The sequence below is a fragment of the Ovis aries genome, chromosome 4, assembly GCF_016772045.2.
Source record: "Ovis aries strain OAR_USU_Benz2616 breed Rambouillet chromosome 4, ARS-UI_Ramb_v3.0, whole genome shotgun sequence".
NCBI lineage: Eukaryota > Metazoa > Chordata > Mammalia > Artiodactyla > Bovidae > Ovis > Ovis aries.
Genome location: NC_056057.1, coordinates 100834963 through 100862125, shown reverse-complemented (window position 1 = coordinate 100862125; position 27163 = coordinate 100834963). Strand labels below are relative to the sequence as shown.

General features: G+C 39.7%; 1 protein-coding gene across 1 annotated transcript in view; it reads right to left on the bottom strand.

Moving 5' to 3' along the window:
* Positions 1–26725, bottom strand: part of NUP205 (nucleoporin 205) — a 78451-nt gene extending 51726 nt beyond the window's left edge. The window contains exons 1-13 of the mRNA XM_004008088.6: positions 26681–26725; positions 19393–19535; positions 17991–18162; positions 15334–15478; positions 14789–14948; positions 14151–14379; positions 11780–11944; positions 8090–8265; positions 5423–5539; positions 5081–5218; positions 3388–3538; positions 1710–1915; positions 535–717 (exon numbers count right to left, since the gene is read on the bottom strand). Of these exons, the coding sequence (XP_004008137.2) occupies positions 535–717; positions 1710–1915; positions 3388–3538; positions 5081–5218; positions 5423–5539; positions 8090–8265; positions 11780–11944; positions 14151–14379; positions 14789–14948; positions 15334–15478; positions 17991–18162; positions 19393–19535; positions 26681–26708 (2013 nt within the window). The 5' untranslated portion in view covers positions 26709–26725. The remainder of the gene's footprint in view (positions 1–534; positions 718–1709; positions 1916–3387; positions 3539–5080; positions 5219–5422; positions 5540–8089; positions 8266–11779; positions 11945–14150; positions 14380–14788; positions 14949–15333; positions 15479–17990; positions 18163–19392; positions 19536–26680) is intronic.
* Positions 26726–27163: the final 438 nt, after the last annotated feature.

The window sequence follows — 27163 nt, the reverse complement described above, 5'->3', positions numbered from 1 at the left end:
AGAAATATCTCTATAGAACACATTCTTATTTTCCTTTGTTACTCCATCATTTATAGAATAAGTCCATCTTGACATAAAAATTCCAACAGGGCTTATATCTAAAGAAATAAGAATTGATAGGACATTTTACTCGACTGTTTTAAGACAGGAAGGGTCACAGAAGGAAGCAGTTAAAAAGAAAACTAGGCATCCTCCACATTTAATGAGTACAGGTGACTTCTGAAGGCTTATCACAGGCTAGTACCCAAAGACAGACTTGAGGAATTCTGTCCATTTATTAATCTTACACATACTGAATAACAAAGTCTTAAGAAAAATGCAGTCTCTAGTAACCTGGTGAAGTTGTCAACTGATCCAAGAGAAAAATCCAAGTCTGTTAGTTTCTGAAGTTACGCTTGGTAACAAAATCATAACTTTCTATTCAGGAAGTTCACGGTATACTTTAAGTTTCAAATAGATGCACTTGCTTGTTCAATAGTATCAACACTCACTTCCAAACTGTAGTAATGTAAATAAGAGAGCACACAGTACTACCTGAGTGTATTCTAACGACTGCCAGAGAGAAGCAGCAATTTCAGGAGATTTTCCGAACGCTGCAAGTGTCTTCAGTAGTTCGGCCTTTAGTACAGGAGGGATGCTGCACTGCAGGAGTCCCAGAATCACCACCACGGGCGTCCACTGAGGATGCTCACAGAGTGCCAAACGAGCATTTTCACTCTGTGAATTGAATACAAAAAGAACAAACAGGCTTCGCATGTTTAAAAGCTAAGAAAAACGACCAGTAAAATCATCTAAATTGCTAACACTTACACTGAGTATTCACAGGCTCAATTAACACATACTAAAACAGAGCGAATGCCTGAACTCTACCAGTAGATCAAATCAGATCACAAGTTCAGTTAGTATAAAGAATGGAGGAAATAGCCTTTACTGAATTACAGCTCTAAGACTAGAAAACAATATATACAAACAGAGATAAACAGTCTTCCAGGGCATAAATCTTACCTAGGCATTTTAAATCCTTTCTGGAACAATGTCATATATAAATGAGAAAAATAGCTTGTCCTTTTCTGAGAAGAAAAATAGAAATACACACACACACACACACAGTACCAAGTATCACTCCAATTTAATTCAACAGTAAATAATTACAAACTTTATGTTTTGACTTTGAATAATGTTTAGCATTACTGGAAAAACCAATAAAGTTAGAAGACACTATTCCTGTTCTTCTGAGAGAATGTCAGACAAAGGAACTTAGCTTTGCACTAGCGAATAACAGAAATAACCAGAAGAACAAATGGGACCTAATTAAACTTAAAAGCTTTAGCACAGCAAAGTAAACCACTAACAAAATGAAGACAACCTATATACAGAATGGGAGAAAATATTTGTAAATGAAATGACCAGTAAGGGATTAATACCCAAAATATATAAATAGTTCGTACAATTCAACATCAAAAAATACAAACAACACAATTTGGCTATTATTTTCATACACGCTTCTGGCAGTAAGCAGGGAATACCACAGCCTTTAAAGATGAAGAAACAAAGGACTTAGAAGAACAGAACGCCAAATATAAATGCTAAATTTATCGCTTATAAGCTTTAAGCATTATTAAGAAAACTTGGGGGCTCCTTAAAACGACACTGTGTTAGAATACAAATAAAATTACCCTGTACTCACATGCTGCGGGTGGGTTACCTACCCAAGTAATGATGGTAGATGTCAGCTGCAGAAAAGCAATCAACCCATCTTGCTCCTTCTGGGTGATACCACGCGAAGGGAGGTGACGGTACTGGACACTATCTGCACTCGGAAGATCTTTCCGGAGGTGCTCGTGGTAAAGCATCAGGGAGTGAAAGAAATGTTCCCAGGAAACAGGACTGCCACCTGCTCCCTGAATATTTTCCACTGTAAAGAAACAGCACAGAATTTCCTTTCAAAACTGTCTAAGTACTTGCTTGGAAATGGAGGGAGAAAATAAACATAAAACAACACATTTTGTTTGCCTTTATCCTAGATATGTTGTGTGTTGAAAATCGGTTAGAAACCCTCTGTAAACTAGAACTCTGGATTAATTTTTCCCTGGGACTAAGACATGGGTGGTGCCCATGCAAGTACAAAGGTAAATTACTCTGGACGTCAGGTGCCCTGCCCTGCGTGTGCTCAGCCATGGCCAACGCTCAGCAACCGCATGGACTGCAGCCCACCAGGCTCCTCTGTCCATGGGATGTCCCAGGCAAGAATACTACAGTGGATTCCATTTCCTCCTCTAGGGGATCTTCCTGATCCAGGGATCGAACCCACATTTTCTGCACCTCTTGCACTGGGAGGCAGATTCTTTACTGCTGAGTCACCTAGGAAGCCCTGGATGTCAGTTACCTACTTCTAACCCAGGACGTTTCTCCATGTTGTCATCTAACTATTCAGGGCTGCTTTTCCCATGAGCAGTTCCCAAATGTTGAGCTTAAATTAAATTCCCAAAGAGAGAGATAACTACAATCTTGATTTGCAGATTACATACTAAGCACTGAGAGTAAAGGCCTAGCAGACAAGACAAAGAAGCCTTAACAAAATGGTCAAAACCCCAGTCTTGGAGTCAGGCAGATCTCAATTATGGCTTGCCTATGCCTTGTGACCTTAAATTTCTTCACTTTGCTAAACCTGTTTCCTCAAATGTAAAAATGAAAGTAATCTACCTGACAGATGTCTAATAAATATTTTTCTCTTCCCTTTTGCACTATCTTTGGTGTGGTCGGTGGTTTAGTCACTAAGTCGTGTCCTACTCTTGCAACCCCATGGGCTAGAGACCACCAGGCTCCTCGGTCCCTGAGATTCTCCAGGCAAGAATACTGGACTGGGTTGCCATTTCCTTCTCCAGGAGATCTCCCCAACCCAAGAAGCGAACCCAGGTCTCCTGCACTGCAAGCAGATTCTTTACCGACTGAGCTATGAGGGACGCACACTTTTTTTGGTATAAGCAGACTCAGACCTGAAAATTAAATGAGGAAACTGGGGAAAAACTGAGAGAAAAACTAAGAACCGAAATTTAGAAAACAAGGACTTCTGAAGATAAACTAAAGAAATCAAAGTTATGTGGGAAGGGTACATACCTTGCTTTGAGCACCAGATGTGTTCTTGAAAATGCATATTAACCCTCATTTCTTAAACTGTACTGTATTTTATAAAGGAAATGGTAATACTCTCCCCCCTTTGAGACCATGATCAAAGCATCATCATACATAAAGCCAGCAGTGTGCTTCTCTGTTATAAATATAATGTATACGCCCAGTAGAACCCAGCACAAATAACCAATATGCTTTAATAGATAGAAGGATGCTGAATGTCATGACAAACTTAGAAAACATCTAGATTTTTCTTACCATGACTGCTCCCATTGACTTTGAGCAGGCTGAAACAGTAGTGGGCACACTGGGGCCCATTGGCCAATCCCTGCAGCATCTTCAAGTAAGGAATATAAATAGTTGGAGGCAACAGGTCGCCCATTTGCCTAACAAACTTTGACAAGACAACCTGAAATACGAAAAAGCCAACAGTTTACATAAAGCATAGCTTAACTTTAAGCCAACATGGACTAGCCAATAAAGACTACATATGAACCAAAACTAAGTACTCTCATTTAACTTCCCCCAAGACAAAATAATCTGGAATTCTATTTACGAAAAACTGCATTTCCAAGTTTATCATTAGTAACTTAACGCAACTACAGAATATCTTTGTGAACCCAACGTACATCTAAGTGCCATAAACACGAGCGACTACTCATATTCTAAATATGTAAAACAATTGAAGAATTTACTCATCTAAAATTAACCAGCAAATTCAAAGATATACTTAGAACCCAGAGTTCCTAACCCCAGTAAAACTGAGTACAAAGATCTAGGAACCTGGAAGAATTTTTGATAGTAACCTAAACATACCGTTTTATCTTGCCGATATATGTTTCTATACTCCTGTTCTCTAAGTCCACTTCTTAGGTTTCTCTTTTCTCCTGCTTAAGCCTTAAATCTATTATCAACAAGTAAATATATTACTTAGACTAATTAGTTGGAACCCGAACCAAAAATGTTATAGATCTCTGGAAATTTTTGTTAAATATGTTGCGTTTAACAATGATCTTATGATCATATAGAAAAATATCCTTATTTTCAAGAGATATTAACTTAGCCAGTGAGAAGTGAAAAAGTCATGCTGCCTATAATTTACTTTAAAATAACCCAGCAAAAAAAAAAAAAGCAGTAGAAATAACAAGAGCAGAAGTAAACACAGCAAGATGTTAACAGCTATTAAATTAAGATACTGGGTGTTCACTGTAATTATTCTCCCATATGTCTGAAAATCTTCATAATGGAAATTACTTTAATCTCTAAAAAATTTTAATAAATCCTTCCCTGAAATACATTTTTTAAGTGAGGAAAAAAGTGAAACAATAAATATAAGAAATACAGTTTAAAAAGGGGCATCCTGACCTTTGACTCTTAGCAAAAATGAAAATATAGTACATGGCATGAAACCATTTAAAATAGAAAACTGCAAAAAGATGAAGACAGATATAGTGATCCCTCTTATTTGCTAATGCATAACATATTTTAAAAGTTAATATAGGATAGAAAATGAACTTTTTCCTACATTATCTACTGACTCATAGGCATTTTGGCATTAATTATAACTCCTAAGCCTTTTTCCTTTAGTGTCTGTACCTCTCCTATCTTACCCAACTTGCTAAGAAAGATGGATATTCATTGTTATGTCTATAGAGAATAGAATAAGCTAATAAATATTAATTTTAATTAGTCACTTATTTAGTGACTACAATGAAACTGGACAGTTTTCTACATCTAATGATTCAATACATAGCTAGTATCTAATAAAAGGCTGACTGTAGAAACTTTGAAATGATCAGATCAATTTAAGAGTTTCCATTTCCTTAAATAAGTATAAACGCCTAAAGGTTACAAGTGTTCATTTTGCATGAACAGCAATAACATGAGGAAAATACCATTCTTCATGTTTTTCTGATTTCCAAGGTAAAAAGCAGGAAAACCAAGAGCTCACCTGGCGTTGAGGGGGTCGCTGATGAGCCACCCCAAGATAAGAACCCAGGATAGTAGAAGTCTGAAGAGGCTCGGACGGACACCAGTATTCTAGCGCAAGTTCCAAATTGAAAGGATTCTTTTTATATAGCTCACCGATCTGCAAAGTGTAAACAAAAACTGTGTGAAAATGTCTGTAACTCAAAAACTACTTTTAAATAAAAAGTTGCATTTTATTGAATTCACCTGCATGTTTAAGATATTAGGCCTGAAACTTTCCAAAGGTAGGGAAAAAACTGAAATTTTCCAAAGTTAGGGGAAAAGTAATGGAGAAAGGGAGATGATGATCCAAAATAAAACTTACCAAGAGCATTAAGTGTTCCAGATCCCTTCTAAGTGAAATGGGGGGATCGTTCCCCATCTGCATACTCATGTGAATCATTCGAGCATCTTCATCGGCTCGATTCCTCAACTGCTTCACCTATGAAATTTATTACGGGCAGTTCATAGTAAATGTATTATATGGGTTAACAATAATGAAACAGAAAATCAGGCAACTAAGTTATTACATAAAAGAAAAATATTGTTTAAATATCAACTCCATTTTAGTTGTGGAAATGAATATACCAGGAATTTTATTACAATATTACTATCTATGATTTCTAAGATCTTAAAACTCAATGCAATTTCCACTATAGATAATTTAACTACAGTGTTTCTCAATTACTGACATTTTGGGCAGGGCACTTCTTCACTAGGTTGAATGATTCTGAATATTACAGGATATTTAGCATTCCTAGTACTACTTAGTAACTACCAATACCAATACTACAGTCAATATTAGTCTAGACTAATAATTAGGAAAAAGTTAAAGCCTTAACCTTTTCTAAAGCTTCATTTCCACAAATATAAAATGAAAATATTTCTTTCTACTCCAAATTTCTAGCATGTTAGTCTATCATGTCCTTCAAGGCTGATGAGTTCTGAAGTTATCTGTTAAATTCTCCTGGACTATTCTAGTCTAAGTGAGCTATCCTTAGCCTAAAAAAGGCACAGCAATTTACTGTCTTCACCTTCGTTTACTTCCTATTACTATATATATTTTTCTGTGTGTATCTTATTTCTCCAACTAGACAATATATACATTCTTTGCTGGCAGGGAATGAGTCTCCTACTTATTTGTCTTCTTCACAATTCCTAGCATAGTTACGTGGAACACAGGAGAAACTCAATGAACACTTGATTCATTATAGCATGAGTAAGCACTGAACTAGAGAAGGCACTGACACCCCACTCCAGTACTCTTGCCTGGAAAATCCCATGGATGGAGGAGCCTGGTAGGCTGCAGTCCAACGACTGAGCGACTTCACTTTCACTTTTCACTTTCATGCATTGGAGAAGGAAATGGCAACCCACTCCAGTGTTCTTGCCTGGAGAATCCCAGGGACGGGGGAGCCTGGTGGGCTGCCGTCTATGGGGTCGCACAGAGTTGGACACGACTGAAGCGACTTAGCAGCAGCAGCAAGCACTTAACTCTTTGTTTGCTACCATTCCAGGTATTTTTTCCACTTGTGTTTTTTACGATGTATCGCACCAGAACTCCACATCAGCATTACAAGTGTAGCCACTTCAGGTGTTTCCTCATGCATGCACACACGCACATACAGAGCAGTTTTATAGGACTTTACTAACCTCAGATACGCAGATGACACCACCCTTACGGCAGAAAGTAAAGAGGAACTATAGAGCCTCTTGATGGAAGTAAAAGAGGAGAGTGAAAAAGTTGGCTTAAAGCTCAACATTCAGAAAACTAAGATCATGGCATCTGGTCCCATCACTTCATGGCAAATAGAAGGGCAAACAGTGGAAACAGTGAGATTTTATTTTTTTGGGCCCCCAAATCACTGCAGATGGTGATTGCAGCCATGAAATTAAAAGACGCTTACTCCTTGGAAGGAAAGTTATGACCAACCTAGACAGCATATTCAAAAGCAGAGACATTACTTTGCCAACAAAGGTCCGTCTAGTCAAGGCTATGGTTTTTCCAGTGATCATGTATGGATGTGAGAGTTGGACTGTGAAGAAAGCTGAGCGCCGAAGAAGTGATGCTTTTGAACTGTGGTGTTGGAGAAGACTGTTGAGAGTCCCCTGGACTGCAAGGAGATCCAACCAGTCCATTCTAAAAAATCAGTCCTGGGTGTTCATTGGAAGGACTGATGATCAAGCTGAAACTCCAATACTTTGGCCACCTCATGCAAAGAGTTGACTCACTGGAAAAGACCCTGATGCTGGGGAGGGATTGGGGGCAGGAGGAGAAGGGGACTACAGAGGAGATGGCTGGATGGCATCACCAACTCTATGGACATGAGTTTGAGTAAACTCCGGAGGTTGGTGATGGACAGGGAGGCCTGGCGTGCTGCGATTCATGGGGTCGCAAAGAGTCGGACATGACCTAGAGACTGACCTGAAACTGGACTCTCTCTTTTACTTACTGCCACAACTTCCTTGGCACAAAATGGCACAAAGAAATATACTATGAAGGAACTGTCTGAAATGGCTCTAAGAATCCCTTTCTGGAACAAAGCTATAGCTCCAGCACTTTATTTAAATGTAACCTCACACTAGAGGTGGGCAGGGCCCCTGGGCCCTATTATTTAAAAAAAAAAATTAAAGAAAAAGAAAAACTAACCTTTGCATTAGTTTCTTAAACCCATTATCTCTATCTATGTGGAGGTCCAGTTACACACTATAATTAAGTGTTTAAACAATTATCTATAAAACTGGAGATTCTCCACTATGCATGTTTCAAATCATGTATAAAAAGCATTAAATAAGGCAACCTTAACACTGATTCCTCAGGATAGCATGGAGTTAATAATTTTCTCCCCACAGAAGCATTTTCACTTGCTTACTACTTTCTCATTATAAACCACTCTCAATGTCAAATATTACTTTCTTTTAGTTTGTTCTCAGTTAATGAGTCTTATATTATCTTCTACCACTCTTACTCACCCTACATTATTACACTTACCTTCATTGGCATAAGTGCCAAGAAATCTGTAATGAGATTGTGGATTCTACGAATGTAAAATTCTTCCTGATAAAAGTTTTCTGACACCACTACAGATTCAGTGAGGAACAGGAAAACGTTGTCAGCAATTGCGAGCTCTGCCATTGCTTCATCTGCTTCTGTGAATTCAGCCAGAGCTAGAAATGTATTTAGAAAAATAGCACATGGAGAAAAAGTTACTAGATTATAATACCTCATAATACTCTATTGATAATTCAAAATTCAGATCTCTTCTCAACCTTTTGTTTGTGTATATTTTGAGTTACACACGAAACAAGATAGTGTGTAACTGTAATTGATTAATAAACCCCAAAGAACTACCAAAAATGTGCATTAGAAAAACCATCTGCTCTTCACAGTAACATTAAGAGTGATTAAAAAAAAAATAAACATTTAACAGATGTATGATGTAACACAAATGTAGTCAGAAAGCTATTATCAAAATGTTAACAAGTTTAAATGATGCCAAGGCTTTAATCTCAATGAAATGAACTGGATCATTCAGCAAAAGCCTTCAGTCGACAAGTGAAAATCAAAAACATGGCCACTTAAGCAACTCTATTAATCTGGTAAACAAGTAGCAAACTCTGAAAACCTAAATAAATCTTAACCTAAAGACAAAGTGGTCTATTTGTAATATTTTTAAGCTTTGTACTTGGAAAACTTTAAACAGATAAGTGAAAAAAGAGAAAACAAGTATAATGAACCTCCACATCCCCAACACCTAGCTACAATATTACCCCTTTACGATTAACTTTACTCATTTAGATCTCCATGCATTCTTCCTCTGCACTTAATTAAGACTGAAGCAAATACCAGACAATTTAACACTACACTTCTAAGTATACAACTCAAAATGGCACTTAAAAAAAAGGAAAAAAAATTAACCACATATGTAATGCCATTAGTATTTTGCCACATAATTCAATACCAAAACTCCAGTCAGTGGTCAAATTCACAACTGTCCCATAAATGTTATAAAAGATTTTAGTTTTGTCTTTCTGCTTCTTCTCTTTAGGGCAATTTGTTTGTTAGAATCTGTATCCAAATAAGGTCTACACACTGCAATTAACTGATATATCTGTAGGCTCCTCTTACATCTTTTTCATTTTTCTCTTGCCCTTTATTCTGATGAAAAAAACTAAGTCTTATACTGTAGCATTTTCCACCATGTGGTTTAGCATTGCATCCCAGTGGTATAGTTACTATATTCCTTTTCCTCTGGTTACAAACTGATAAGTTTGATCTTAAGCAGCTTAATTAATTACATTCCATTTTTTCAGTAAAAGTATATCAAGGGTGATGCTGCACCTTTCATCGGAAACTACATTGCTGTTCACTTCTTTCAAACTTTAAAACTGCTGGTAATTTTGTGATAATCTGGCTTTGGAAAATAACTGTTAAATAGCTTATTCTGTTTCACTGTCATAGAGACCACATATAATCTGTTACTTAAGGTCCATTTTCAATGCCTTGGAATAGATATAAACCAGGATATTCTCAACCACAGGAAATGATATTGGTTGTTTTTTTCTTTTTTTGTTTATGGACTGTTTGGCATTTTGAAATAAAGCCTGTATATCTACCCATATTATACAAACTCCTTGAGAACAAAACAGTTTCCTAATTATTTATTACTACTACTAATAATTACTGAAATGGTTAATTAAATATATAATAACAATAATAATTAGTTCCAAGTCTTCACTTGAATTCTGAAATACTAGAATTAAGAACTACTTTTTAAAGACTACTTAGGTAATAAAGTACACTAATATCATAATGTAAAATGAGTTTTAATGTTTCAAAACAGTATACAAAAATTTTATAGTTTAATAAAACTCAAAATATACTTATAAAATAATGTAATAAACACATTTGATAAAATTTACAGATGTCTATAGTAAAAAGTAGAAACCAATTCTTCAAAATTCAGATCTTGGTAAAACTTGTCTGGATTATTTCAAGAAACCACCACTTCTGCAATATAAGATAAGTTATTCATTTTTTCTAGTAATTTTTAAAATATAAATTAACAGAAAAAAATTTGTATTTAAAATGTTCATTCAAAAAAAAAAAATGTTCATTCAGTCAGTTCAGTTGCTCAGTCGTGTCCAACTCTTTGCGGCCCCATGAATCGCAGCATGCCAGGCCTCCCTGTCCATCACCAACTCCTGGAGTTCACTCAGACTCACATCCATCGAGTTGGTGATGCCATCCAGCCATCTCATCCTCTGTCGTCCCCTTCTTCTCCTGCCCCCAATCCCTCCCAGCATCAGAGTCTTTTCCAATGAGTCAACTCTTTGCATGAGGTGGCCACATTAGAATGTCCCTAATTTCAAAGATTATGAAAGGATATGAGCATGCAAAACCAAAGAGATTAAGTAGCCAAAGGTCTAGGGCTTGAAACCAGGTCCACATTCCTAGACTATTCTTATCTACTATTCAGTAATGAAGCACAGCATATTCTATGTGCCTCTCAAGATTAGGGCAATGGTACAGTAATTTACAGTATATGAATTTAATTAACTATCACAAAGCTATTTAAAGGTACATAGGGTCATTTTATGCCCCAAAAGTACTGAAATAAGACTTATAAATGAAGAGGCAAAGTTAAAAAACAGAATTTGTACATGAATGTAAACATCTAATTAGCTTTTTATCAGCTTTAATATAAAAAACACTCAGCCAAAGAAAAATCTGTAACACAGAAAAAGCTTTCCACAGCCCACCTGGGAACAACACGAGACTAGTGAGCAAAATGTTCTGCAGTCACACGATTGATAAGATACCGGAATCTGCTGACACTCTACAACTAGAAAACTGACATGCATGCTCAGTCACTCACTCGTTTCCCACTTTTGCGACTCCAGGGACTATAGCCCTCCCACCAGCCTCCTCTGTCCCTGGGATTCTCCAGGCAAGAGTACAGGAGTGGGTTGCCATTGCCTCCTCCAGAGGATCTTCCCAACCCGTGGATCGAACCCATGTCTCCTGTGTCTCCTGCACTGACAAGCAGATTCTTTACCACTGTGCCACCTGGGAAGCCCATGGACTGTAAATTTTAATAAAACCTTTCCAAATTTACCATAAAAACCTACAGAAGGGACAATTTCAGGGGCTTCAAATGACAACAAAAGCTTATTTCTCATCCTGTTACAGTAAACCACTAGTATGATGATAAACCACGTGTATGATGAACATACACAGCAGAAGAGGATATGCTACAGTAGAAAATTGTTAGAAGTCAGAATTCCACATCCATTACTGACTGAACCAAATACCTCCTAATACATTGCATTTAAAAATCATGTTAGTTTTTAATCTGACACAATGTGAGAAAAATGTTTGTGAACAAACCCAAGAAGAAAAAGTTAAAATACATATATGTATGTTACACTGTCATTTTCAAATTTCAAACTTTTAAGGAAAAAATAAGCTAAAAGAGAATTATCACTAGCTACAAGAAAGGGAAAAAAATTTTTGAATAGTTTCTTTTGAGAGACAAGAAAAAAAGGAAAAGATTCATTCACCACAATTCTAAGTATCTCCCTAGGCTCATGTTTAGACACGTGAAATGTCACACCTTTTCTGAAATAGTAAATGCAGATACGTCGTTTCTCATAAGAAAATGACCTACAAGTGGTTTACCTGTCACATCAGGCAGCTGGGATATCCCCCTCAAGGCCAGGGCCCAGGCAAGTCTCACTGTGGCCTGCAGCCCTGGCAGCTTCCAAGGCTGTGAGTCTTGAAGGCGAGAGTGAATCGTTGCAATGTATTGTCTCTCTGTCAACAGTGGAAGTTGATGAATCATATCTGAAAACAAAAATAGACACTATACCAAAAAATAGAGAAAATTTCCACTTTTGATGTATAGGAATGATATCTAAGAATAAGAAAGTCAGAGAATCCCTATAAAAAAAGACTAATTAAACATTAATCTTTGAAATAAGTACACTATTGCAAAAACTGTACACAAACTAAAAATGAAAGAAATGACAATAATCCTAAATTTTAGTTTCATTACTTTCAGTGGTTTTTTTTGTTTGTTTAAGTGTTCTACTAACAAATTTGAAAAAAGTTAAACAGCCACTCATTTTTTTCTGTGCACAAATTCCAAAATATAAACCAAGGTTAAAGATTAAAGAACAATACTTTTATGAGATATATAATAGCCTGAATTTAAAATATTAAAAAGAAAACCCTAATCAAAACAAAGCATGCCAATTGCAAACATGCATCTAGTCTGATTATAACATAAATGAAACCACCAAATAATTAAGGTATTTTCAATTATACTAAGGGACTTCAAAAAAGCACAAGGTCCCAAATCTAAAATAGTGGGAAACATCACTGATCACCTACGAATTTTATTTTACTTCATTGTTTTCTTATATTTTGTTTTGATGTCATTCGGTGAATAACTAGTTCAGTGGTTCCAGGAAGACACTTAAACCAGGAAGAACACTTCCTTTAATTTTCTGTATTTTTAAAGTTTATGTCTACTATTATACATGAATTAGTAATTCTCTACTCCCGTTAACAAAAGATTTCAACAAGTAATTAAGATGAGATAATCAAAATAAGTACCCTAAATGAATATCAAGCCTATGAAACTTCCCAGGCATTCATTCTATTTAGCATTTCAAAGTTCCAGCTTACAAACTTCCATTAACACAGCCAACATCTAGACTTAATTCTGTTTCATTTCATTCAATACAGGAAATCTGACCAATGCATTAACTGGCAGCGTTCCTATGAGTAGCACAGGTCAATGGACATGAGTCTGAGCAAGCTCCAGGAGATGGTGAAGGACAGGAAAGCCTGGTGTGCTGCAGTCCGTGGGGTCGCAAGAGTCGGATGCGACTGAGCGAGTTAACAATGAAGCACAGGTGCTGCTTGTGATGTGACATGATGTATCAGCCGACAATTGACTGGAGGTACGGGATAGCTGTGTTACATAAGCCTTTCCTAATGGCTAGGGATGACCTCCAAAGACGAATGGGAACTGTCTGTGCTCTTCACATATCTAACGAAAGCAGACTGGGATGATACAATAAAGAGCGGACAGGGGATAACTGTTGGAATAATTACAAATATTTGTGACATTAAATGGGCTTCCCAGGTGGCGCTAGTGGTAAAGAATCTGCCTGCCAAGGCAGAAGACATAAGAGAAGCAAGTTCAATCCCTGGGTTGGGAAGATCCCCTGGAGGGCGTGGCAACCCACTCCAGTATTCTTGCCTAGAGAGTCCCATGGATGGAGGAGCCTGGCAGTCAAAAGGGTCACAAAGAGACGTGACTGAAGCGACTTACCATGCACGCATGACATTAAATAGCAATAATCTTCCTTTGTCAGAATCATTCTTAAGATCCTCTGCTCTGAGCAATAACTGTTTATAAGGTTGTTTAAGTTGTTTAGTCGCTAAGTCATATCTGACTCTTTTGTGACCCCATGGACTGCAGCCTGCCAAGCTCCTCTCTCCATGGGATTTCCCAGGCAAGAATACTAGAGTGGGTTGCCATTTCCTTCTCCAGGGGATCTTCGCAACCCAGGGATCAAACATGTATATCCTGCATTGCCAAATGGATTCTTCACTGCTGAGCCACCAGAGAAGCCTGTTTACAAGGTTAACAAGAGAAATTCTACCTACTTCACAGAAAACAACATCAAAGATGATATGTTACTAAAAATTATAGTCATCCTCCCGTAGAATGAAAGGTTTAAAACGTGAATAAATAACAAGCACGTTATGCATGCATAATTCACAAACACACACTGCAAATCCTTTAGCCACTCTTCTATTTCAAAATCCCAAACGATGAAAGAAACATCAAACGGGGTTGAAATTACTTTCACAATGTGATCTTATATCTAAATATTCAAATATGGATGAATTACACACAAAGGAATAAACTATACAATTTATATTTTAGTTAGACTGTCACCTTTCTTAAATGTCATCTCCACAATTAAATCTGATTTTTTAAAATAAATGTATTAATGGATAAAAAGTTCACTACCATCACGTTCCTCTGTGCTTTCTTCTATAAAGCTGCTATCGAAGCAGTACAAAAGTGCCATAAGAAGACCCAGGTTCACTGCATCCAACGAGCCATTGGCCTCAACCGTCACTCTTTCCAAATGTCCAATAAGGAGGAGAGTGTCATCTTTGCCTAAAGGTGACTGGCAAGCCCAGGCGAAAAGGCTTTCTGCCAGAGACTGCCTGCACTCCTTGATAAGATCAGAAACCTAGAAATCAAGGTGAAGGTGAATGATTATCATTATAAATGAATTACTATGAAGCCTAATCTTATTCCAAAGTGTCAACCATCTATTATAAAGGTGAACTAAATAAATGTATCTGAGTCCATAAGTGACCCTAAAATCTCAACTCTGCAAGTCTGAACAAATCCTAACTCCAGTTTCCTCTACAGGATAACCGATTTCTTAAAGGCCTCACTCTAGAAACAGTGCTAGCATGGCACATAGTGACTAGAAAGAGGTTGAAACAAGTGCAAGTCAATTTCATGAACTGACCACACTTCAATATGTTATTAATTTTCCTACGCATGTATTAGAAGAATGTTCTGGTTGACACGACTTTTCTGCCTTCAAGATTTGACACAGACAACTATGAACTGACGCATCAAACACTTACCTCTTTCCGATGTTTTTCACTACCCAAACCTCTCTCACGCTGCAGTTTCTCAAACTCATTGTTAACATCAATCTGTGACACCAGAGTAAGAACTTTGTAAGTCAATCCTTGCTCCATCAGCTCATCAGTAAACCGTGTGGTCATAGAAACCAGCTCCGGACTGTGATAAAAAATCAAGTTACAATGAATGATAGCATTTAAACTTCCTCATCACATGGATATAGCAAATACTCTTTTGACAATAATGTTGGATAACTGGAAACAACCAGGATTAGTTATAACCTAGCTCTTTTCATTCTTTGCAGATCACTGTATTTCAGTAAACGTTTAACCATAAATAACTGACTAATATTTCATTTGTAAATGAAATAAAGCAGGTTTAAACTGTTGCATTATTCCTGGCACAACAAGGAAGGGTTCATTACTCAACTTATGTTATACACTTTACTTCAATTATACATACCAAAGAGAAAGTTTTGTTTCTAAAATTATAATTCTTCAAGCAATTTCTAATTAAGCCCTGAAATCCTAGAATGCAAACAGACCTGAGTTCAAGGGTCCATGTCTTTCCTCGTCGGGACTGTACCAAGGCTTTCAGGGAATTTGCAATGCACCGCTTTCCATCCCAGTATAAAAGAACAGCTACTAATCCTCTGGTGAGGCCAGGAAAATGTGGCTGTTGGTGCTCTCCTGGAAAAGGAAGTTGAGAAATAATTTAGGAAGCAAACATGTATGTGTTTAGGTTGCGACAAAAATCATGATATCAATGCTCAGTTCAAAGAAATTATGAAATCTCAGGGTCATGTATGGATGTGAGAGTTGGACTGTGAAGAAGGCTGAGCGCTGAAGAATTGATGCTTTTGAACTGCGGTGTTGGAGAAGACTCTTGAGAGTCCCTTGGACTGTAAGGAGATCCAACCAGTCCATTCTGAAGGAGATTAGCCCTGGGATTTCTTTGGAGGGAATGATGCTGAAGCTGAAACTCCAATACTTTGGCCACCTCATGCGAAGAGTTGACTCACTGGAAAAGACTCTGATGCTGGGAGGGATTGGGGGCAGGAGGAGAAGGGGACGACAGAGGATGAGATGGCTGGATGGCAGCACCGACTCGATGGACGTGAGTCTGAGTGAACTCCGGGAGTTGGTGATGGACAGGGAGGCCTGGCATGCTACGATTCATGGGGTCGTAAAGAGTCGGTCACGACTGAGCTGAACTGAACTGGAGGGGCCCTACCTCAGGGTTTAAGGGCCTCTACTTCAAACACCTATCCATTGTTTTATTCTCTTTCAGATAAAATCTTTCAAATATTAAGACTCTTCCCCTAGTAAATTAAGTAACCATTTCTTATGTTTCAACTTTTACTCACTCTTTTGCACTACTCCCCTCTGCGTAAATTCTGCTTTGTCTTTTCTGAACAACCTTGCCCACAGCTTCATTTCCTATGGTTTTCTTCTGCCCTTGGCCCAGACACTCCTACACTCTCCTCCCTTCTCTTCCCCAAATTCATCTCACTGCCTCACAGTTCTTACAGGCGACTTCTTCTGTCTGGATGTCCTTTGTCTTCCGAGTGAGCACCTACTCCACCTGACAGATGCCTAATTACTTTCAACGACCACTGCAAGCCTCGTGATTTCTGTGGATTTCTCTACAACAACCTGAGGTCAATTTAAACATCTCCCTGCTGGGCCATCCCCAAACTTTGCATTAATGCACTTAATGGGTCACAATTACTGGTTTCTATGTCTTTCTCAGTTATTAGACTATCAGAGACTGAACTGAACTGAATAACTTCACTTATAATAACTTATAAGCTAGTTGAGGTTTTATTCATCTTTATATCTCTGGAATCTTAACACGGTGCCTGACCCATAATATGCACAGGAAAAATATTTGGTAAATGAAGTTTTGAATTAAACTCACAACTGGAGCATGCCCAGTTAACATCTCCATCACAGAATGGGAAAATGACCTTAGTCATTCTCAATATCTTACTTCTTTTAATGCAACCTTAGGTCAAAAGCCAGATATTATTCTGGCAGCTGCATGGTTATCTTCAGACATATTAGACTGTCTTTCAATTAAAATGTCCACCTGGCTTCTTCACATGGCTCCCCAGCTATGATTGAAATGAACTACTTATTTTACAGAAATTTCAATCTTTTCTCTATATAGCAGCAGGACAAATAATTTCAGTTTTTCCAGATTCTATAACTCTTATGCTTAAAGCCCCTGCCAACAACTTCCCACTGCAATTGGAATAAAATCCAAACAATTTTCACAGCCTGCAAGACTATGATCTGACTCCTTTGATGTCCTTGCCCTCTTTCACTCTCGCCCTAATTCATGATGTTCTGGCCACTGTGGTCTTTTCGTCCTTTGGCAGGCCTCTGCTCTCACCTCATGCTCTGCAATCCCTGGAACACCCTTCCTCAACAACTCTGGTATCTCGTCATCATATAGGTTCCAGATCGAATGCTCCAGTCTCAGAGAGGCCTTCCCTTAGTATACTCCTTACAGTTCCCTCTACCAGCCCCCATCTCTATCCCGCTGCCTTGTTTTACTTCCTTCCTAGAACTCAGTATTATTGAAATTATCTTATTCTTTACCTAGGAACTTCCCTTGTGGTTCAGATGGTATAGAGTCTGCCTTTAGTGAGGTAGACCTGGGTTCAATCCCTAGGTCGGGAAGATCCCCTGGGGAAGGAAATGACAACCCACTCCAGTATTATGCCTGGAGAATTCCATGGATGGAGGAGCCTGGCAAGCTATAGTCCACGGGGTCGCAAAGAGTCAGACTCGACTGAGCAACTTCACTCAGTCATGAATATTCTTTACCTATTTATTGTCTGAATCACCCCCTCAAAGAGAAACACCAAAAAAAGCAGTGACCTTACCTTCTTACTCATTGTATGACAAGAAATGCTCTGTGCTATAAAAACGTCTGAGATGCAGTCAGCTATTCTTTGCGAGTCAATGACAGAGAAAAAGTCTATCTTAAAACAGTTAAATTTCCTTAAACAACTCTGACCACTAAACTAAAGCCTTCCCATTAGTCAAAGATAAACAAAAGGCAATACTGTGATATGAAATAAACTGAATCTTTAGAAACTATTGTGGAATCTAAATGGTGTAATATTTGAAATCACAAGTGAATAATTTTATACGTATGTACTGCCTTACCATAGGTTAAGTGTCAACTCACCAGCCAAAAGAAGTTCAACAGCTGCCAGTTCTCCAATATCAAAAAGGTCACTGAGGATAAACGCCTCTTTAATGAGCTGTTCGGGAAGAAGTCGGGTTCCCTGTTGACCCTGAATGGCAACTCCCTCTGTGCTGGCTTTCTGAACCTTTTCATGTTGTTGAACGTTTTTTGGCTACAAGAGTAAAAATAAATAAATAGGATCATTTCATGAAAATGGCACATGGAACCGAGGTGTAAAACTGTTACCTAGAGAAGTTCATTCACAAAGCAGTCTGGTAAGACAAACAGTATTTCTTATCATATGATCTACAGTTAGAACTTTATGAGGTAACATTTTACATCCCTTTCAACTTTTTACACTCTGATTACCTTCTCAATAACTATTTCTGCTCAACTCGGAAAGGTTGAGAAATCACACAAAACAGCATCCAACTTTTCAAGTGTCTAAGGAACTTTCCAATCATATCTTTAAGAAGTATAAAAGCAATGAATCTTCAAGTGGAAGACAGCAAATGGAAATGAATTGCTGAATTAAATAGGAGGATTAATGATAGTTTGTTAGTATGTTATTTTAAAATATAGTCTTATTTGCAAAAACATTTACCTGCAAATATTTAACACATAACATAGTACAGGATTACTTGATGGGCCATAAAATCTTAGGTATTTCTACACTGAAAAAGGCCATATAGTCATTTAATCCACCTTCTCTATTTGCAGAAGGGAAAAACTCATGCCCAGAGAAGTCAGGTGGCTTGCCTATGGTCACACAACTCTTCAGTGGGAGAGCCAAGACTGGAACTCAGTTCAACTGGCTCCCAGGCCAGGGCTCTTTCTGGTAAGACAAACCCATAAATAGCTCTTAGATGGCCTTGCTAGTGTATAAAGAAAACTGTCAAACAGCAGGGAAAGGAGTTTCCAAATATGAACCCCCCACTGCTGAAGTAATCTACTCCTCATTGAAAAGTATGTCAAGATGCAGTGATTAACGATATGTAAGAATTAACTCATTCAGTTAACACAACTTACACAACGTTATAAAGAATTAAAATGTTGAAGTGTACCTGGAAATAAATAAAATAATCAACCTTACTAAGCTTAGATGGATTAACTGCAAGTTAGAAATTCCAAAAAGGCTTCTATTTCCGGAATATGTAGACCTTCCAAAATCGTATTCAAATACTATCAAGATACCTGCTAGCTAGAATTAAAAGCTATATTAACTTTCATGGAGAACAGAAAGAATAATTGCTCCTAGGAAATTTCCATCTTTAGAAAAAACTTGAATCAACAGACTAGAACAAGTAACATATTGCATTTAAATGCATTAAGAATTTACTTGCTCCTTCAATCTTGAAAGGAAAAAGCAAATTCAAGAAGCAAAAAAAAGAAAATCTCCTACAGGGTTTTTGAACAATGAGATGAAGTCAGGTTTGTGCTTCTTCAAAATCATGTCAAGGAGATGGACCGCTTCAGGTTGTCTTCTCCAAAGAGCATTCCCCACAGTCTGCCAAATGTCTTTGTAAGGGCCCCACAGACTAGCGGCTTAAAGGAAAAATAAATAAAATCAGCATCAAGTAGAACATACATTTGGAAAAGAAGGCAAAGTTATTGTCTACACATTTTAGTCACACTCACAGAAACTTTTAAATATAAGGAATTATATATACAACCCAAACATTAATATAAAAGAGTATTAGAATTCACAAGCAATAACACAAACATCATTTTACCCACCTTAATATAAAGTAAATCCTGATTTTAAACTGAAGCATTAGTGGAACCTGGTTTTGTCACTTCATTAGTTATGTGACATGCAGTGAGAAACTAACCTCTCTGAATTTCAGTTTCCTTATATACAAAATAGGGACATCACCTGCTTCTTACGGTTGAATCGACTAAGAATAAACTAAGTAAAACACACAACACAGTGTCTGGCATATCACAATCACTCAATAAATGTAACTGCCTTTCCTTCCCTCTCTATCATCCAGAGGAAAAGCAGGAATGGGAGGAGGAGGAACCGGAGTCTGTAAAACTTAGAAGCTGAAAAAAAGTATTTTACTTTGGCTGGGACACTAGCTGTTAAAAAACAGCACAGAAATACAGAATTCTTCTGTAAACTCATTTAATAAAGGATCACATTTTTCTTTGTAAAGATACTAAGAATAAGAAGTAATACTTACAGAGCCCTTGCTATGTGCTACTAAGTACGGTTTGAAAAAAATGACACAGAAGCCCAAAGTTTCTGTTTGCAAACAATCAGACATAGTACCCCTATATGTTAATAAAGACTCTGAAAGGGAAACTAACCAAAACCAATCACTCACTCAACTGATGCACTAACTATAGCTCAAATCGTGAAGAGTGGGCTGCAAACATGTTTAACTGATATCTAAGAAAACACAAATCCCACTAAAGTCACCAGACAGTCAGAAAGACATGCAAGATAACTGTAACCTAACTAAGTGCATTACAATCTTATGAACAGTGTTGTCAGAAGGCAGCAAAGTACTGTGCAAATTTTTTTAAAGGGATGTGCAAGAAAGTAAAAGTCGCAAAGTCATGTCCAACTCTGTGACCCTATGGACTATACAGTCCATGGAATTCTCCAGGCCAGAATACTGGAGTGAGTAGCATTCCCTTCTCTAGGGGATCTTCCCAACCCAGGGATTGAACCCAGGTCTTCTGCATTGCAGGTGGATTCTTTACCAGCTAAGCCACAAGGGAAGCCCAATGTGCAAGACAAGGACAGACTAAACCAGTCAAGCTAGAGCATTCATTCACTGTACTGAGGACCTTCCATGTGCCAGGGACTATACAGCAAGCAGAACAGACAGGATCCCTGGGCTTATGGAACTTATACACTGATGAGAAAGACAGGCATTAAATGAGAATTCAAAACACAACTAACAGTCTAATGAAAGGTATGATGAAGAAGCAGAGTCCTATGAGAAGATACAAAAGGAAGCATCTAACTTGATGCGATGGGCAGGGAGGAAGTTGTGTGTCAGGTCTTTGCTATGGGGATGTGAGAGAATGGGGATCACTTGTCTCAACCTTACATAGAGAACAATCACCCAACTCCCAGCTTTGCTTTTCCCATCTTGACTCTAAACTTGCCAATCTTCAGATGGAAAACACAGCATGTCATATAAACTTTCCAGAATAAAATGAGGACCCACGCAGATGTACTTCCCACTAAAGATCAATTAATTGACATACTGGTTTACATATCTGTCTGAGGGTGAGTAGAGAAAATAAATTACTGGCATCTACTCGACTCTGGATACTACTAACAAATATCACAGCTCCAGGCCTGCTAAGATGAGGACCCGACCCTGGATCCTGGTGACTGCCTATGAGGGGCCAGCTGGATGGTGGCTACCTGACTTCCCTAGAGATCATTTCCTTGGCTCTTTCCAGCTGCTGAGGACAGAGCAGGTTTGAGCCTTGTCTTCCTGGCCAAGATGGAACTTTTCCCGTTAGTAAATGGGCAAGTTTCAAGTAGTAGATGACAAAATGCATGTATCCTCAGTCAGACTCTCACTCGTGTCTGATTCTTCGAGACCTGGTGGACTATATCCCTCTATCCATGGGATTCTCCAGGCAAGAATACTGGAGTGGTTGCCATTTCCTTCTCCAAGGGATCCTGCCAACTCAGGGATTGAACCTGCATCTCCTGCACTGGCAGGCAGATTCATTACCACTGAGCCACATGGGAAGCCCCAGAAGACAAAATAAACCTGGACAATGGTGTGATGGACAGACTAACTAGAATATGAAGCGTCAGGACCCAAGGATGATCGGTAGGTAAGTTACTCATGAGGTAATGGAACCTTAAGCAGGACGAGGGCAGGAAAACAGAAAGGTGAGAGCTGTTGATAGAGTCAGAACTGGCTCCTGACTGGCACAGGGTATGAAGGAAAGTTATCGAAACTGACTTGTAGGAACTTCCTAGTGGTTCAGTGGGTACGGCTCAGTGCTCCCAACGCAGGGGGCCCAGGTTCATTCCTTGGCCAGGGAACTGAGTCTCACATTTGGCAACTAAGACCCAAAGCAGCCAAATTAAAAGAAATAAATAATTTTAAAAAAAGAAAACTGACTTGTTGGCAAATGTGAAAGTCACCTTACCACAAGTATTTTTAAAATCTGACAAAAAGCTAACAAAAATAGACTGTCTGTAAAAATAATACTTAATAGAACCTCTGATGAACGAGTCTTCGCAGTATATACAGCTTAAATAAGTTCAGTGAATTCTAGAGAAAATTCTACTTCCCTCCTTTTATGGGAAGGCATCCAATAACAGATCAAAAATCCCACCTATTCACTCATTCATCATGGACTAGGTATGCATAAGCTCGCAGTGTAGTGGGAAAGCACATTTCCCACACAGTCACACTTCAGGGCAATCTCCAATATGGAGTAAGGGCTATGACAGTGAAGCACCCAGGGCAAAGACCCCACAACAGAGGAATGTGACCTTGCCGGGGAGATCAGGGAAGGCAAGGATGCACTGAGCAAGAGATGGTTATTAGGCTGAAATGCGAAGGATAAAACGGGGAGTGGAAGGTGGTAGACATAACACTCCAGGAAATAAGGACAACACATGGGTTCCCAAGGCAAGAGGAAATGCTGCATTCTCAAACTGCTGAAAATGCCAAGAGAGCCAGAGTACCAAGAGGGTTCACAAGGGGGACAACTGGCACACCATGCAGGGCTGACTAGCTCCTGCTAAGGATTTTGGTCTTACCCTTGAAGATCAGTGAGAAAAAGATCTCACATGTCTGCTGGACTTACTGAAACTGAAAAGCATGTAAAAGTTGACAGCCGTTCAGGAAGATGGGAACAGACTAGAGAGGCTTCCCTGGTGGCTCAGCAGGAAAGAATCTGCCTGCCAAGGCACAAGATGCAGGTTCAATCCCTGCATTGGGACGATCCCCTGGAGAAGGAAATGGCAACCCACTGCAGTATTCTTGCCTGGGAAACCCTGTGGACAGAGGAGCCTGGCGGGCTTCAGTCCATGGGGTCACAAAGAGTCTCATGCAACTTAGTGACTAAACAGCAACAAGAGACTAGAGTGGGTGGAGGAGGAAAAGGTATGGAAACAGTCAGTGAACACTGCTGAATGTTTGAAAGATCTGACTGTGAAGAGGAGCAAGAGGACAGTAACTGGGGTGCGGCATGAAATCAAGAAAGAGGGCACTTAGTGGAAAGAAAAGGAACAAGACACAGAGGCAAATCGACAAGAGGAGGGAGTAACAGGGATAAGGCTGTAAAGGGTAGGCTCTACCTTAGACAGGAAAACAGGGAAACTGACTCAAGGGTGTAGCTATACCTACCTTTGTAGGTTTAAGGGTGAAAAAGGAGTTCATGCCTTTTGGCTTCTTTCTGTGTGACTAGGAGACTAAGGGATCAGTTGGAGGTTAAAGATTTGATGAGCGTGGAAAAGGTTTGAAATAGACAATGCTATGAACAGGACAGGGGTGACCAGACAGCCCTCCAAGGATTGTCGGTGTTAATGGCTGCTTACTCACAAGCCTATAGGTCTGCTCAGCCAGGCTGATATGGGTCACAATACTAGTAAACCACGCAGCTGAAACTCAAGCATAGGTCTTTGAACTCTACAATCTACTTTTTTCCCTTTCTACAATTCTAAGATGTTTAAGTTTTTTCTTGAACCATGATTAAAAAGCACATAGCATAGAATTTTCCATCTTAAATGTTTTTAAATATGCAGTTCAGTAGCATTAAGGGCAATCATACTGTTGTATAACAGATCTCCGGAACTATTTCATCTTACAAAACTGAAATTTTGTACCTGTTAAACAAGCCCCCATTTCCCCCTCCCCTCAGCCTCTGGCAACCAACATTTTTTGCTTCTGTGAGTGTGACTACTTTCAATCCCTCACATAAGTAGAATTATACAGTATTTGTCTTTGTTACTGGCTTACTTCATTTAGCAGAAAGTCTTCAAGGTTTATTCATGTTGTAGCATAGGACAGGATTTCCTTTTCAAAGCTGAATAACATTCCATTATAGATGTACAGACCACAGTATTTACCCATTAACTTGTCAATGGGCATTTGGGTTACTTTCCTGGACATCTTTTTTTTTCTTTTTAATATTCTCCTGGGACTTCCCTGGTGGTTCAGTGGCTAATACTCCACACTCCCAATGCAGGGGGCCGGGTCTGATGTCTGGTCAGGAACTAGATCACGCATGTCACAACTAAAGATCTCACATGCCACAACTAAGACCCAGTGTAGCCAAATAAATAAATAAGTACATATATATATATATATATATATAAAAAATTTCTCCTGACTCAGCTCTTAAAAATGTTTCCTTTCTACGTGGTCAATTAAACACTTCTGCCACAAGACATTATTATACAATGTATACTCTTTGCAGCTGTTGGCAACAGCATTTTCCTTCAATGATTTATGTTTAAGAATAGTAACTTACAATGAGTATATACTAAAGAAAAGTATGCTGCTAAGTCACTTCAGTCAAGTCACTTCATTCGTGTTCGACTCTGTGCGACCCCATAGAGAGCAGCCCACCAGGCTCCCCTGTCCCTGGGATTCTCCAGGCAAGAACACTGGAGTGGGTTGCCATTTCCTTCTCCAATACATGAAAGTGAAAAGTGAAAGTGAAGTCGCTCAGTCGTGTCTGACTCTTAGCAACCCCATGGACTGCAGCCTACCAGGCTCCTCCATCCATGGGATTTTCCAGGCAAGAGTACTGGAGTGGGTTGCCATTGCCTTCTCCAAAGAAAAGTATATAACCACACGTATAACATGCAAGACTTGTTTTAAGTTTATATCTGGGTGGGAGGACAGGACAGCAATATTAGGAAAGTAACTTCACTGCTAACATTCAGATACATGAAAATACTATGTAATGAAATGAATTAGGTTTTGCTTAAGTAGGGCTTCCCTGGTGGCTCAGACCGTGCAAAACATCTGCTGTAATGCAGGAGACCTAGATTCAATCCCTGGGTCAGAAAGATTCCTTGGAGAAGGGAATGGCAACCCACTCCAGTATTCTTGCCTGGAGAATTCCATGGACAGAGAAGCCTGGTGGGCTGCAGTCCACAGGGGTTGCAGAGTCAGACATGACTGAGTGACTAACATTTTCACAAGTAGGTTCACGTAGAAATTTAAGTATCAAAGACTGGCTTCCAGTTGGGGGCGGGGGGAAGACTGGCTTTAAATCATTAGCTGTATAACCTTCAAGTAGTTAAGCACTCTAAGACTCTTATTTCCAAATCTGTAAAATGATGTATTTAATACCAACCCCAGAGCTGTATAAAAGGGACTAAATGAAAGCACAACTCTAGGTCTAGTGCCTGGGAAAAGGAGGTGCTCAATAAACAGAATTCATTATTACAAAATAATTTATCATAGTGGTTCTGGAAGGGTTTGACTTACGAAAGTCAGATTTAGACAAGTTTTCAAAAATATCAGTCATGTGAAAAGAATAAGTGAAAAGTGAAAGTGGCTCAGCAGTGTCCGACTCTTTGCAACCCCACGGACTATATACAGTCCATGGAATTTTCCAGGCCAGAATACTGGAGTGGGTAGCTGTTCCCTTCTCCAGAGGATCTTCCCAACCCAGGGATCGAACCCACACCGCTTGCAGGCGGATTCTTTACCAGCGGAGCCACCAGGGAAGCCCATGAAAAGAATGTATAAGCAACAAGAAAAGACGGTACAGAGACGGAAAGAAAAGGCGCCCAGAAAAAGAGTCCTCTAGAGTGAAATGCCCTACAAGCATTTACCACACAGATGAGCTCTTAACTACCCATGAAGCTCAGCACGGCTTAATCAAGGTATTCTAAGCAGGAAATTATTCATTTACCAGGCACGTTCCGGACGCCACAGCACTTCTGGCATCCCTGGCCCGCCCGCTAGGCGCCAGCAGTGCATCCCAGGAATTGTGACAAGCAGAATGCACCCACTCTTTCAAACGCCCAGGTGGAGACACGGGGGGTGGGGTGGCGGCGGGTACGCGCCCGACTGAGAACTGACAAGAGAACCCAAACCGAGTCCTTCAAACTTTCTTCTCTCTCTTCTAGATTCTGCCCGTCCCCGACGGTCTACTGCTCCAAGAGTTCAGGAACATCCAGGCACGGGCCACAAAAGCCAAGCCGGGAGTCACGGCCCTCTGGACCACCTTCCGGATTGCAGGCTTCATAACCAAGGGACCTCGCTTTCTGTAGAACTACCTATCCACCCACCCAACCTAGAGGAGCCCCAGAGACTATTCTGAGGTGGGAGTTTTCATTTTAAGCCTGCGCTCGTGGCTGAAAAATATCTCTGGTCTCCTGGCCCCACTGAAAGAGACTTGCAAGTCCTGCAGGAATTCGGGCCGCAGACACATACTGGGATAGGGAGTGGAAGGCACTAGACTAGGCCCTGGTTATGAGAACTGCCCGTCCTGTTCCAGTGGTCCAAGCCTCCCTGTCTCGAGCCTTAAGACCCAATTCTAGGGCTAGAGCCGCAGTGCCGACACGCGCCATTCAAACTGGGGAGGGGCGGGACTCCAGCCCCGGAGCTAAGGACAAGCGGGCACTTATGCACAAGTGGGGTCCTGGACTCCGAGAAAACTCACTACCTGGGTCTCTCCTAAAGGACGGGTCAGCACCCTGCCCACAGCTTGCATTCTGCCCCGGCCGCACCTACCCGAATTTACCGCCAACAGCGTCGCCATCTTGGAGGCGCAATAACGGAGCCCTCCTGCCGCACGAAAGCCCCAGAAGAGAGCGAGGCTGCCCGGGGCGACGCCTGATCGGGAAGGTACCACGCTGTCCCTCTCGAACTGCACTCTCGACCGACCCAGGCGTACGGATACTCGAAAATCTGCTCTGAGTCACAGACATCAATTTTCGCTGGGATTATTCCCATTCAAGTAAAGGCGAGGGCAACTAGTTCGGAGACGCAGGGTCCTCGAGTTGACGTCCATCGTGCAGTGCATTTTGGGACTTGTAGTTCAGTTTCTAATGATTCCAGTAGGTTAGCTAGGGACTTCCCTGAGTCCCATGATTAAGACTCCGTGCTTCCACCATAGGGAGCTCAGTTCGATCCCTAGTCGGGGAAAGAAGATCCTGCGTGCCACGAAACTCATCCAAAAGGAAAAATAAATAAAAGGAGAATGTTTCCAAAAAA